At 35.7% G+C, this 13,515-nt stretch overlaps 1 protein-coding gene across 3 annotated transcripts in view; it reads right to left on the bottom strand.

The window, feature by feature from the left end:
• WRN (WRN RecQ like helicase) overlaps positions 1 to 13,515 on the bottom strand; it is a 152,970-nt gene that overhangs the window by 111,165 nt on the left and 28,290 nt on the right. For 2 of the 3 annotated variants that reach the window (XM_019466845.2, XM_019466847.2), the window contains exons 2-3: positions 3,792 to 3,976; positions 2,834 to 2,946 (exon numbers count right to left, since the gene is read on the bottom strand). In XM_019466845.2, the coding sequence (XP_019322390.2) occupies positions 2,834 to 2,946; positions 3,792 to 3,887 (209 nt within the window). In that variant the 5' untranslated portion in view covers positions 3,888 to 3,976. The remainder of the gene's footprint in view (positions 1 to 2,833; positions 2,947 to 3,791; positions 3,977 to 13,515) is intronic. The other variant, XM_019466846.2, reaches the window with a different exon arrangement.

The raw sequence follows: 13,515 nt of genomic DNA, 5'->3' as shown, positions 1-13,515 counted from the left end.
GTAAAGACTTCCAAAGACCTGCCCTAACAAAGCTTAAAACTAAAGGCTCAGGGCATCCAGCCAGGTGGCTCAGTCGGCTGAACATCCGACTCTGGCTCAGGTCATGATCTTAGTTCCTGAGTTCAAGCCCCACATCGGGCTCATTGCTGTCAGCATGTCAGTGCAGAACCTGCTTTAGATCGTTTGTCCTCCTGTCTCTGTCCCTCCCCCACTTGTGCTCTCCCAAAAAGAAATTTAAAAAAATAAAATATAAATAACGAAATAAATAAGGCTCAAAAGGTAAAAGCTGGTCTTCAGGTAACTTAACTGTTTAACAGAGCAAAGCTCCTTTCTTTGCAAAAAAGCAAATCCAACATTCAACAAGGTAAAATCACAATGTCCAATCAAAATTGCCAGCCATTAGGATAAAACAGGAAGATGTGACCCCTAACCAGGATAAAAATCATTTCATAAAAAAATAAAATAACTGAAATAATTGAATTAACACGTAAGCACACTAAAACAAGCATTATAAATATGCTGAATATGTTCAAATATTTAAAAGAAAACATGAATATGATGAGAGCCAAAATGGAAGATATTTTTAAAAAGAAACAAAACTAACTTCTAGAGATGAAAATACAATAAAATGAAAAATTTACAGGATGGGATGATAGACACTACAAAAGGAAAAAAAGCAAAATTGCAGACGTAGCAGAAGGAACTATTCAAACTGAAGCACAGAGCTAAAAAGAATTAAGGAAACAATGAAAGACTGAAAGGGAAGAGAGCTACATGACCAGTGACACAGGATTAAGCAATCCAACCTATGTGTATAGAGGCTGCCAGAAGGAGAAGAGAGTACAGGATGGGAACAACAACAAAAATCTAAAGTAATGTTTTAAATTTGATGAAACTATAAAGCCACACATCCAAAAAGCTCAATGAAACCCCAAGCAGGATTAAGACAAACTGCACTACAGAAAGGCATATCATAATCTAATTTTTTTAATGTTTATTTATTTTTGAGGGAGAGAGAGAGACAGGGCATGAGCTGGGGAGGAGCACAGAGAGAGGGAGACACAGAATCCGAAGCAGGCTCCAGGCTCTGAGCTGTCAGCACAGAGCCCGACGCGGGGCTCAAACTCACAGACAGTGAGATCATGACCTGAGCCGAAGCCGGACACTCAGCTGACTGAGCCACCTAGGCGCCCCTGGCACATCATAATCTAATGGTAGAAAACCTGTGATAGCAAAAATCTTTAAGGTGGCCAGTAGAGGCTAAAAACAAACCTGCCTGTCTTTCCTAACACACACAGAATTTATCAGAACTACATTCCTCAAATCCCTTATGCTTACTGCCTTCAGATATGACATGCTATAGCACTGTTAAGATGGTGGAGTTAACATACAATCGTAAATGACAAATTGTACTTTCTCTGTGAGACAAATTTTGTTCTATATAATGAGACCAAAAAGTGGCCAATTAACTGTATGCAGTAGGAGTGAGGACACCTGAATACTATTTCTAGAATTCATCTACCACCAGGAGATAATAATAAATAGCTAAACTTAACTCTGCTTCTTTTAACCACTGCAATGTATAACAGTTAAAAAAAAAAAAAGTGTAACAACTTCAAAGAAGATCTGAATGAATTCTCTACTACTTCCCCTTATAAAATGCTTCAAGTGCCTTACATTGTATTAATGCAGAGTCCTAATTTAACAAGTCAATTTTTAAAAATACTAACAGTCCGGGGTCACCTGGGTGCTCAGTCAGCTAAGTGTCCGACTCTTGGTTTTGGCTCAGGTCATCCATTATCTCACCGTTTGTGAGTTCAAGGTCCACACTGGACTCCGCACTGACAAAGCCTGCTTGGGATTCTTGCTCTCCCTCTCTCTCTGTCCCTCCCCACTCGCTCTGCTCTCTCTGTCTCTCTCTCAAAAGTAAATAAACTGAAAAAAAAAAAATACTAACAGTTAGGGCACCTGGGGGGCTCAATCATTAAGCATCCAACTTGATTTAGGCTCAGGTCATGATCTCATGATTTGTGAGTTCAAGCCCTACATCGGGCTCTGCACTGTGTTAGTGCAGAGCCTGCTTGAAAGGCTCTCTCCCTCTCTCTGTCCCTACCCCACGTGCTCTCTTTCTCTCTGTCGAAATAAATAAACTTAAAAAAAAATACTAACAGTCATTTCTAATGTTCTTTTTAAGAATCATTCCCTATAATTTTTGCTCACTAAATGCAAGACAGGTGATCACAACCACTATTCTATATTACTAGGTTGGTATTTTTAATGAAATATAATGGAGCATTTGGAGGTTGAATAATTCTTGTATTTTTTTGTCTTACATTAATTAACAATGTCTTCAATAGTTCTACATATCTGGGGGCACCTGGGTGGCTCAGTTGACTGACCATCTGACTCTTGGTTTCAGCTCAGGTTATGACCTCCCAGTCATGGGATCGAGCCCCATGTTGGGCTCTGTGCTGATAGCATAGAGCCTGCTCTCTCTCCATCTCTCTCCCTTGTCCCCACTCACATACACATGCTCTCTCTCAAAATAAATAAAACAAACTTTGAAAAAAATAGTTCTATATATCTGAAGTAGCAAAAGCAACAAAAATTTAGCGAAAGTAATAGGCTTATGAATGAACAAACAGGTACGCATTACACATTTAATCCAATGATTTTAAGGGTTTTTTAATGTAAAATTAGAACTCGTCAAGTAATATTCCACATGTAGAAATAATTGTCTATAGAACATATCTTAACTGTAAAATTCAGTATGCTGACAAATACTGTCATAACAGTTATCTTCAAATGAAACTAGGAAATTCAAATCTCTTACCTAATATCTTCTGATAGAAAAGAACAATCACTAGCTTCATAACTATAAACAATGGATCCAGTGAACTCTAAGAAGGGGAGAACATCTTCAAAAATACTCCTCTGAACAGATGCCTTGAATTAAATAAAATTCCAAAAGGCACAAATAAAGTTCACATTAAATAAGAAATGTTCATGGAAATCATGAAGTTCAGTGTAGCATTCAAATTATAGTTCTAAGTTTTATCACTAATGTTCTAGAGACTTAATGAAGTCAGAAGGACAATGTAGCAAAAATGGAGCCATCCATAATAAAATTATTTTTCTAAAGAGCTTATTTGTAAACTTATAATCCTATGTATTTTCATAAGAGCACTTATTAATGTTTTTCTATAATTATATTTGTATTCTAGATGTAATAATGTTGACTTAAAATGCTAAAGACTGGCTGGTGGATCTTGAATCTATGAAAACTTAATACCCACAAAAATTCCCATAGTAAATACTGTCTAAATTATCTAAATTAGAACATACTAGTAAGGTCAACCATACAAATGTGATAAAAAGGTAAAGTACACAGCAAGAATTCCCATTTTGTAAGCCCAATTAAAATTTAATCCCATTCCACCATTCAATAACTAGTTGTGGTTAAATCACACAACAGCAATTGTAATTAAAATAATGACCTGAAACTTACAAGTGAAGACTGACTCAATTTAAAGTGAAATTTCACTAAATTTCCCATCTGAAATAAGAATTGGTGGGGCACCTGGGTGGCCCTGTAGGTTAAGTGCTTGACTCTTGATTTCAGCTCAGGTCATGATCTCACCATTCGTGAGTTCTGTAGGAGCCTGCTTGGGATTCTCTCTCTCTCTACCCCTCCCCCACTTGCTCACGCACTTTCTCTCTCTCTCTTTCTCTCTCTCTCAAAAATAAACTAAAAAAAAAAAAAAAAGAAAAAGAACTAGTGAACTGCATACCTTTCTTTCTTCTATATGACATCTCTCATTCTGCATAGACATCCATTCTGGAAGTTTCCGCTGCTGTGGAGTTGTTTCCAATTTTTTTTCATTCATCTTTAATAAGGTCAAGTAGCAAAATCCAAAACACAATTACTCTGTGAATAAATACAGTGCAATCTTTGAAAGAAAACTCAGAGAGAGGTCTGTGGATATGAATGAAGAAACAAAGATGCATATTTAAAGTTATGGCATTTGGCCCACATATAGGTTTTAAGAGATGGAATTGAAAAACAAAAGGAAACAGATATAATATGCCAGATCTAATAACTATACATTTAGTATTTCTTCTTTCTAAAATAAGTGAGCCAGTTTAATTGAGCTCGAAGGTCCTAGCAATTTCAAAATCCTATTATTCTATGACTTTGATCCTTTCAAAGGATCAAAGATAATCTTTATCTCACTACCAAAGACAATCATTGGGTGTATAAATTCTTACAAATTTTTGACATGTTTAATTTTCTTATCACCTCTCCTAAGATCTAACTAAACTCAGCAAACTGTTGGACTTATTCACAAGTCTACTTGAAAAATGAATTTTTAGACTGAGAACAGCTTTTCGATAGTAAGGGGTTTTTTTTTGTTGTTTTTTGGGTTTTTTTAATTAAGCTCTTGGCCTAGTAACTGAACAAATTTCCCTAAGAATAAGAGTTTTATAGGGGATATTTTTAAAAATCTATTACTAGCTTTGAGGGCTCTTCCCAATGTAAACCACACTTCAAGAATAGTTACGGAAAACACAATGAATAGAACCATGATATACTCTTCTTGTTAATGGCAAATGGATCCATACCCTCAGGTGACTTACTTCACTAAAGTGAAGTAGCTTTAAGTTCTTAATAAAATCTTTCCAACTCCAACCTTAGTTTCTATTAACTCAAATTTCCAGTAAAGGGACAGCAGTTTTGAATATATACCTAAAGATTCTTATGAAGAAACATGATGTTAATATGAAATAATCAAAGCAACTATTTATGATTTAGGGACAGCCTGTTATCCCTCAATACTTAGCAATATAAACCCTGAAGAAATTAAACAGTATTAGCAGGTATCCATTTTAATTGCTCATTTTCTCAAGCATGAACCCCCAAAACTGAGAATACTGATAATTTATAAAGGAAAATGTTTAGAGATTACTCTAGCAAAATTTTCTATATAGAACCAACTCCACCACTCTTATGCATTAGGAAGGAAAGGGTTAACAGGAAGCTAGTAATACACTCTCCCAACTGGGGAAGGGTAAATGAAAGACCTCAACAATGGATCCCAATAAATAAAACACTAATGACCTAAAACCAGAGGGTAGTCCTAATAAACCTATCAATGGCATTTACTAGCAGAAAAATACCAAAGAATACCTATCTAGAAAGTGCTGTTGGCAAGATATAACTCAACTATCTTGACTGCTTATCATAAATATGCCTGACATTATGGATTTATTAATTTATGGCTATAAAATGGGAAGTAGTCAAGTAAGCTGTGTAATAAAGAGAATATAAAACAGAGGAGTTCCAAAACCAAAACAATTTCTTTTGTGCAAAAAAAGGGGGGTTTTTTTGCACACAATGCTCAAAACTGTTCTGTTAATCCAAAACTATAACATGTCCTATTGCAAAAGAAAAGGACATTTTTGGAATCTGTGTCTGACAGTCTCAGGCTCCTCCAAAAAAAGAATATGCCATCTGCACTTCGTGCTTGCCTGTATTCTTTGAATCATTAGCAAAATTTTGACACTGGGTAAGATCTATGAATCACTGGATCAGAATGGACAACGCAAGTATGGGTGTTACCACTTGTATTATATGCACTAAGATAAAACATACAAAATATATGTATTAATCACTATAAAACATTTCACAAACATTAGTAGTTATTAATATGTGTATATGTGTCACAAACTCAAAACTCTTAACAAGAGAGTTAAAAGTTAGTCCCAAAGTCTACTTTTATATATGGTCTGCTCTTAATCTTAAAATATTATTTTTATAAAGCTGAAAAACAAGTTTTTACTATACACAGAGTAGATAATTTGCAAAACTGCCAGAAAATTGAGGTTCCTACAAATAATACACAACTCTATAAAACCAACTACAAAATCTTGGAATTTTGTAATTCATTCATTCATACTACCAAAATGGAAATAAAACTCCAGTAACTCTTCCCTACTGCCACCTATAACACTAAAATTGTTTTAACTTGAAATGCTTAGTTTTCAGATGTAAAATACTCTCTTTTGCACACAAAATTCTGTCTAGATGCTTCCAGGCAAAAAATTTGAAAGTAAACTTGTTTACAAACCTAGTATCTTTCTCAAATTTACTCAGCTCTCAGCAGATAAAAAGCATACAGAAAATTAAGGTTGTAGAACAATTTGCAACAGGGAAATTCTTCAAGATACATAAGGATTTTTTTTTTTTTTTTAAGTTTAATGATTTATTTTGAGAGCGAGAGAGAGCAGGGGAGGGGCAGAGGGAGAGTGGGAGAGAGAGAATCCCAAGCAGGCTCCATGCTGTCACCACAGAATCCAACACAGGGCTCAATCTTAGGAACTGTGAGATCATGACCTGAGCTGAAATGAAGAGTCAGATACGTGGGGCGCCTGAGTGGCTCAGTTGGTTGAATAACCGACTTTGGCTCAGGACATGATCTCACAGTTCACAAGTTTGAGCCCTACATCGGGCTCTGTGCTGACAGCTCAGAGCCTGGAGTCTGCTTCAGATTCTGTGTCTCCCTCTCTCTCTGCCCCTCCCTCGCTCACACTCTTGTCTGTCTGTCTCTCTCTCTCTCTCTCTCTCTCAAAGAATAAACATTAAAAAAAAAAAAAAGTCAGACACTTAACTGACTGAGCCACCATGGTGCCCCAAGATACATGAGAATTTTAATCACTGATCACATAAAGGCTATTCTCATGAGGGATCCAAGTCATCGATTAATAGAATTTTTAACTTATATATTTAGATGTTATGTTGTTGAGTACAAACCACTTTGACCGGTCTTTCTCTAAAATGAAGTCTTTTCTCATTTCATAACACTTCATATTATACCATTAAAGGACTTTAAATTCCTCTTTGAAATAAATACAGATGGTCCCTGATGAACAATGGTTTGACTTAGGATTTTTCAACTTGACAACAGTGCAAAAGCAATACATATTCAATAGAAACCACACTTCAGATTTGAAGTTGGATCTTTTCTCGTGCTAGTGATATGTGGTATGATTCTTTGGGGTGATGCTGGGCAGCAGCGGGGAGCCACAGCTCCCGGTTAGCCAACACCATCACAAGGATAAACAACCAACACACTGACAACCATTCTGTAACCACACAACCATTCTGGTTTTCACTTTCAGTACAATATTCAATAAATTACATGAGATATTCAACACTTTATTATAAAACATCCTTCCTGTTAGATAATTTTTGCCCAACTGTAGGCTAATGTAAGTGTTCTGAGCACATTTATGTTAAACTAGGCTAAGCTATGATGTTCAGGAGGTTAGATATAAGAAACACTTTGGTCTGGGCACCTGGGTGGCTCAGTTGATTAGTGTCTGACTCTTGGTTTCTGCTCAGGTCACGATCTCACAGTTCATGAGTTTGAGCCCCACATTAGGCTCTGTGCTGAAAGCAGAGCCTGCTTGGGATTCTGTCTCCCTCTCCCTCCATCCCTTCTGCACTTGCTCTCTATTTCTTTCTCAAAACTTGAAAGAAAGAAAGAAAGAAAGAAAGAAAGAAAGAAAGAAAGAAAGAAAGACAGACAGACAGACTTTTGGTCTATCAGGGAAGTCCTCACTCAAGGAAGATCTGTAATGTACTTTGATTTGGTTTGCTTTGGACTTTCTTCAGTTTCTTTTTACTCTTATTTCATTTTTTCTAATTGGCCAAAATTACCATTCATACTTTTTTTCCCATAACCAATGACAAAATTTCATTTTTTTTTCCATCCTACTATCTCAGCAAACTAACATGACAATATCCCTTTCCCACCAAGACACTACATTTGCACAGTCCTTCTCCCTAGCAAGGCAAAAGTCAGAGTGTTTTTACTTCCCCACCCTTCTACATACTGTTTTTTTGATATGATATGGTTTTAGTTACAGCCTGTTAGTTTACTTAGTATTGCTCTTCTATTTCAAGAATCCTTACTATTTTCTAAACATTTGTGTTACAAATTTTATCAACCATTTTAATATTCCCCATCCCCCCTCAACTTCCCACCCCCGTCAACTCTCAGTTTGTTCTCAGTTAAGAGTCTTATCATTTTTGTCTCCCTGTTTGTATCTTATTTTTCCTTCCTTTCTCCTATGTTCATCTGTTTTCTATCTTAAATTCCACATATGAATGAAATCATATGATATCTTTCTGACTTATTTCATTCAACATAATACAGAGAACTCTTCAAATTATTTTCTTCAGGTAGAATATGTAGGTAATAAACTCTGATCCCCTGCATATGTGAAAATGTATTTTTTTCAAACAGATAGGAGAATGATGTGTTGGCTGAGTACAACCGTCCCTCAGTAGTCTATAAATATTCTCTTATTGTCTTCTACCTTTTGATGCTGCAAATAAGAAATCCAGTGGTTCCCTGATGGCTTTTCTCTTATAAGTAATCTCTATTTCCCATCTGGGAGCTTGAAAGACTTTCATGGATGTTTATATTTTAAGAGGCCCAAGTGTAAACTTTATTCTCCCTGCAATCAGGACTCCTTTTCACATCTTTTTCTTAAAATCAGAAAAATTTCCCCTCATTGTAAGTTGAATTGTATCCCTCCCCCCAAAAAAGATATGTTGGAGTCCTAACTTCCAGTAAGTACTTCAGCATGTGGCTCTTTATTTGGAAACAGAGTCTTTACATCAGTAAATCAAATTTTAACAAGGTAATTACAGTGATCTATAATCCAAACTAAGTGGTGTTCTTACAAAAAGGGGAAATGTGGACACAGAGACAGGCATGCATAGAGGGAAGATGATGTGAAGAAACACAGGGAGAAAGAGTCATCTAGAGACATCATCTAGTGATGAGCAGACCTGAAACCGATCCTTCCTCCACATCCCTGAGAAGGAAACAGCTCCGCCAACAACTTGGTTTCAGACCTCTAGTCACCAAAACTACGAGGATAAATTTCTATTTATTATAAACTAAATCACATAAATTTACTATAAATTAAATCATAGTTTGTAATACTTAACTATGGCACCTTCAGTAAACCAATATAATCCTATTCCTAGTTATTGATTGCCATTATCTATTCCTTTTTTTCCTGCTACAGCATTTATTCACATGCTGGTGAATTTCTTACCTGGATTTCATCTCCTAGACTCTATTTTTTCCCTCCTGACTACCAACTCTTTAATTTTAAGATACTTCTTCCACGTGACTTCCAAGATGCTAATTTCACTCTCAATGGTGATAGTCCTCTTTCACTTTGTCTATTGGATTTTTATAATGTTAAGAACTTGATTGCTAGTTTCAGAAAGTTTCTTTGTGCTCTAGTTGAGTCTCCCTAAATGTGCTTATTATTTCTCTCTTTTGTAAAAGTTATAATTTAGTTCAAATATCTGTTCCAACAGGAATGTCCTATTCTGGTGTTCTTTGGCCTTCTGTCCACTGATGGGGGCTTCCTTAGTCGGGCTATTATTTTTCTTTGCTTGTAAAACTCTATTTACCGTCAGCAGTCATCTGCTCTTAGGGTCCCTCAGGAAGCTGTGAATGGGACAAAGACTGTAAGTCTTCCACTGAAGCCTTAAGAGGCAATTCCTCTATCCACAGGTCTCCCAAGTTGTAATCTCAAGACCTAGCCCACCAGCACACTGATCTTACAACTCCTCTGAAGGTCTCTAAGACAGGAAAATCAAGTAGGCGTCCTCCAACCAGTTGTTCAGTTCACTCAACAAATACTATTTTGTTTTCAGCCACATTTGTTCTACCACAGTAATTCCACCGAGTTATTTTATTTAAGGAATTATGTTTCAATTCCTTTCTTACCCTGCAACTTTCCTTTTCAACCATCTTCGGTTCCTTCATTAATGTAACTTCCTGTTGAGTCTGTTTTTTGGGGTTTTTTTTAACGTTTATTCATTTTTGAGAGACACAGACAGAGTGTGAGCGGGGGAGGGGCAGAGAGAGGGAAACACAGAATTGGAAGAAGGCTCCAGACTCTGCACTGTCAGCATAGAGCCCAACACTGGGCTCGTACCCACAAACCGCAAGATCATGACCTGAGCCAAAGTCAGATGCTTAACTGACTGAGCCACCCAGGCACCCTGAAACTTCCTGTTAAATCTAGCAATAATACTTATAAAGACTTTTAGTTCTTTTTTTTGTTTAGAAATTATTTTTTATCAAGGGTTAAAACTCAGCTAAGGGATTTGATAGCTGTCAACTCTGTTCAAATACATGATGATTCTTGATGCTCACTTCATTTAGAAATGTAGGTCTACCCCAGGAGTCCACAACATTTTCAACTTCATAGCACATTCAGAAAATGAAAATATTTTTATAGCATACTGGGAAGGGGATCTGGGAGTGTACCTGTGAAATTTTGTAAAAATTTTATATCTTCATTATATCTTCATTGTAAAATTAAACTTTTTAAACAAGAAACTAAATTGTTTAGATGAACACACCTTTCATATATCAAGTTTTCTGCTTAAAATGACTATATACAACTCCTGATTAAAACCTTTTAACAACATTTTCTTAATAATTCTATATAGCAACCATCACGAAGAAGCTTTATTAACGTAAGTAGTAGCAAATGGCAAAAGAGGATGCTTTGTTCCAAAAGGCTGAAAACTTCTTTTTCACTATTAACCAGCATTCCAACAATCCAACCTCTTTAAATTGTACTTCAAGAATGCTAAAATTCTTTAAATCTAACAGCTTCTCCTTTTCTTCTACTGAGAAATATGTTAACTCCTTCTGATAATATAAATAAGTTTGGAATACAAATGATCTTTTTATATCAAGTATTTCAATAGACTTGTGTTAAAGCTCTGTCACAGGTATACGCGGAGTTTGCTCTATACGTATTATTAATTCATCTTTAGGATTCAGATGATACCAATTAAATGTCACTTCTAAAACTATTTTAACTTCACTCTCCCAAAGCTGATTTTTTACTCTGAAGCCATAAACTTTGTCAGTACATGTTAATATATTTTCCGCACGATCGTTGTACTTTTAAGTTAATGCAGGTGCTCAAAATTTGGTCAGTTAAGGACACCATTCATTGGAGACACAACTATACTTCCACAAATCTGCAAAGTAAGAACCATTCACCATTTCATAATCTGAAATTTTCTTTGAGCTTATAAAACCTTCCTTTGGACAGATACTTCATAACTGAAATAGCTAACATTTCTTCACCTAAGGCTGAAGAGAAGGTACTATAGCAGCTTAGATTTCATTAGGTTCATCATTTTTATGACTTCATTCAATGTGGAACTCAGAACTACAGGCCAATTTTAATACACAGGAGCTTCTCTGTGAATAAGACTACTTAATACTTAGAAGAGTATTGAACTTAAGGTAAAGCCTAAACCTTACTGTTATTACCAGTCCCAAACTGCCACTGTTTCCATAATATCTTGTATGTTTCCAAATAGTCCCTTGAATATTTTAGTTTTGAAACTTCTTTGCCAAGCAAATAATGTCCTTTCAGGCATTTTTCTTCAAGGATTCTATACAGAGCTTTCTAAGCAAGGCCCATTACCAACATTTATGGATTCACATCTGCAATTAACAAGTTTTTCATTAAATAATCTTTTGAATGAGTACTGTCTTCTATGTCTTTGACAAATCTTAAACATATCTTCCTTTTTTTGGTAAATGTTTATTTTATTTTTCAGAGAATGTGCACACAGGGGAGCAACAGAGGATCCAAAGTAAGCTCTGTGCTGACAGCAGAGAGCCTGATGTGGGGCTCAAACTCATAAACTGTGAGAGATTATGACCTGAGCCGAAGTTGAATGCTTTAGCGACTGAGCCATCCAGGCGTCCCTTAAACATATCTTATAATAGAATAATTTAAAATGGCAACTTTTACATTTCCTTTGCCTTATTGATCCCAAACACAGTGTTCTACACAGGCAGGAAATAAGAACAAATTTGGCTGGGCTTTACCAGCCTCTTGAGCTCAATCTGATTATCACAATCTAAAAAGTATTTTGTTCTTATTTTGTGCTCAAAGATGATTTCAAAGGTTCAAACTATTTTTAGATTTATGAAAAGATACCACAGTATTTTGTTTGACACCCCTATTTGTTTTAATTTAGTCTGAAAAGTAAAGAATTGGGGAAACACCATATAATTCTGAGATATTTCTTTACTTTATAGCCTAATTATTGAAGAAATATTTACTATTACATTTAACTCATGAATCAGATAACTTTCCAGCTTTAATCAATTAGACATTACAGTAGGAAAGTAAATATCTGCAGAAATAAAATTTATTTGAATATAAAGCACTCAAAAATAAAGTACTTAAAATACTGTCTTTAATTCCTTAGGAAAAGTTTTTTGTCAATTATTGAGTTTAACTGAATTCTCAAGTTTTTAAACAAATCTTATCCCAAGGTACTTCTTTAGTTAAAAAGAGTAAACAAAAACAACATACTGCAATATTTATTTTCATTTAGTTTAATAATTTTTTTTTTTTTTTTTTTAGAGACAGAGCACGTGAACAGGGAAAGGGGCAGAAGAAGAGAGACAGAGAATTTTAAGCAGGCTCCACACTCAGTGGGGAGCACTGGGCTCAATCCCACAACCCTGGGATCATGACCTGAGCTGAAATCAAGAGTCAGATGTTCAACTGACTGAGCCACCCAGGTGGCCCAATAATTTAAATTTTTAAAACAAGTAAAATACACTGTAATCAAAAATATGTTTAAGTGAGGGGCACCTGGGTGGCCCAGTCGGTTAAGCATCCAACTTCAACTCAGGTCATTATCTCACACTTCCTGAGTTCAAGCCCCACATTGGGCTCTGTGCTGACAGCTCAGAGCCTGGAGGCTGCTTCAGATTCTGTGTCTCCCTCTCTCTCTGCCTCTACCCTGCTTGTGCTCTGTCTCTCTCTCGCTCTAAAATAAACACTGGTGGGCCTGGGTGGCTCAGTAGGTTAAGCACCTAACTTCGGCTCAGGTCATGATCTCACAGTTTGTGGGTTTGAGCCCTGTCGGGCTCTGTGCTGACAGCTCAGAGCCTGGAGCCTGCTTCGGATCCTGTGTCTCCTTCTCTCTCTGCCCCTACCTGCTTATGTTCTATCTCTCTCTCAAAAATAAATAAACATTAAAAAAAATTTTTTTAATAAATAAATAAACATTAAAAAAACTTAAAAAGATATCTTTAAGTGAGCTTCTCAAAGGCCTATCTTTCCCTTACTGAATCAATGGAATTGCATTATGTTCAATTATTTTTAGATATAAGCAATAGTTTAAATTAAATAAACATATTATGAAACTCTATCATAAACAGGGTTTCACAAACTATCACATCAAAAAGGCCATCATAAGTAAATAAAAATTAAATAACAAGCAAGAAAATTAACAAAATTCATTGTTTTCTGTTAGAAAATACTAAATATAATACAATAAGAATTAGCTAACAATCATGATCTTTTCTGTTAGCAGTAAGATAATTATGAAAATTGAGACAAAAATGAAAGAATTTCATGTACACAAAC

Source organism: Panthera pardus, unplaced genomic scaffold (genome assembly GCF_024362965.1).
Source record: "Panthera pardus isolate Hobbes unplaced genomic scaffold, ASM2436296v1 HiC_scaffold_13, whole genome shotgun sequence".
Taxonomy (NCBI): domain Eukaryota; kingdom Metazoa; phylum Chordata; class Mammalia; order Carnivora; family Felidae; genus Panthera; species Panthera pardus.
The sequence above is the reverse complement of the archived record's forward strand: the minus strand, read 5'-3'. Positions and strand labels throughout refer to the sequence as shown.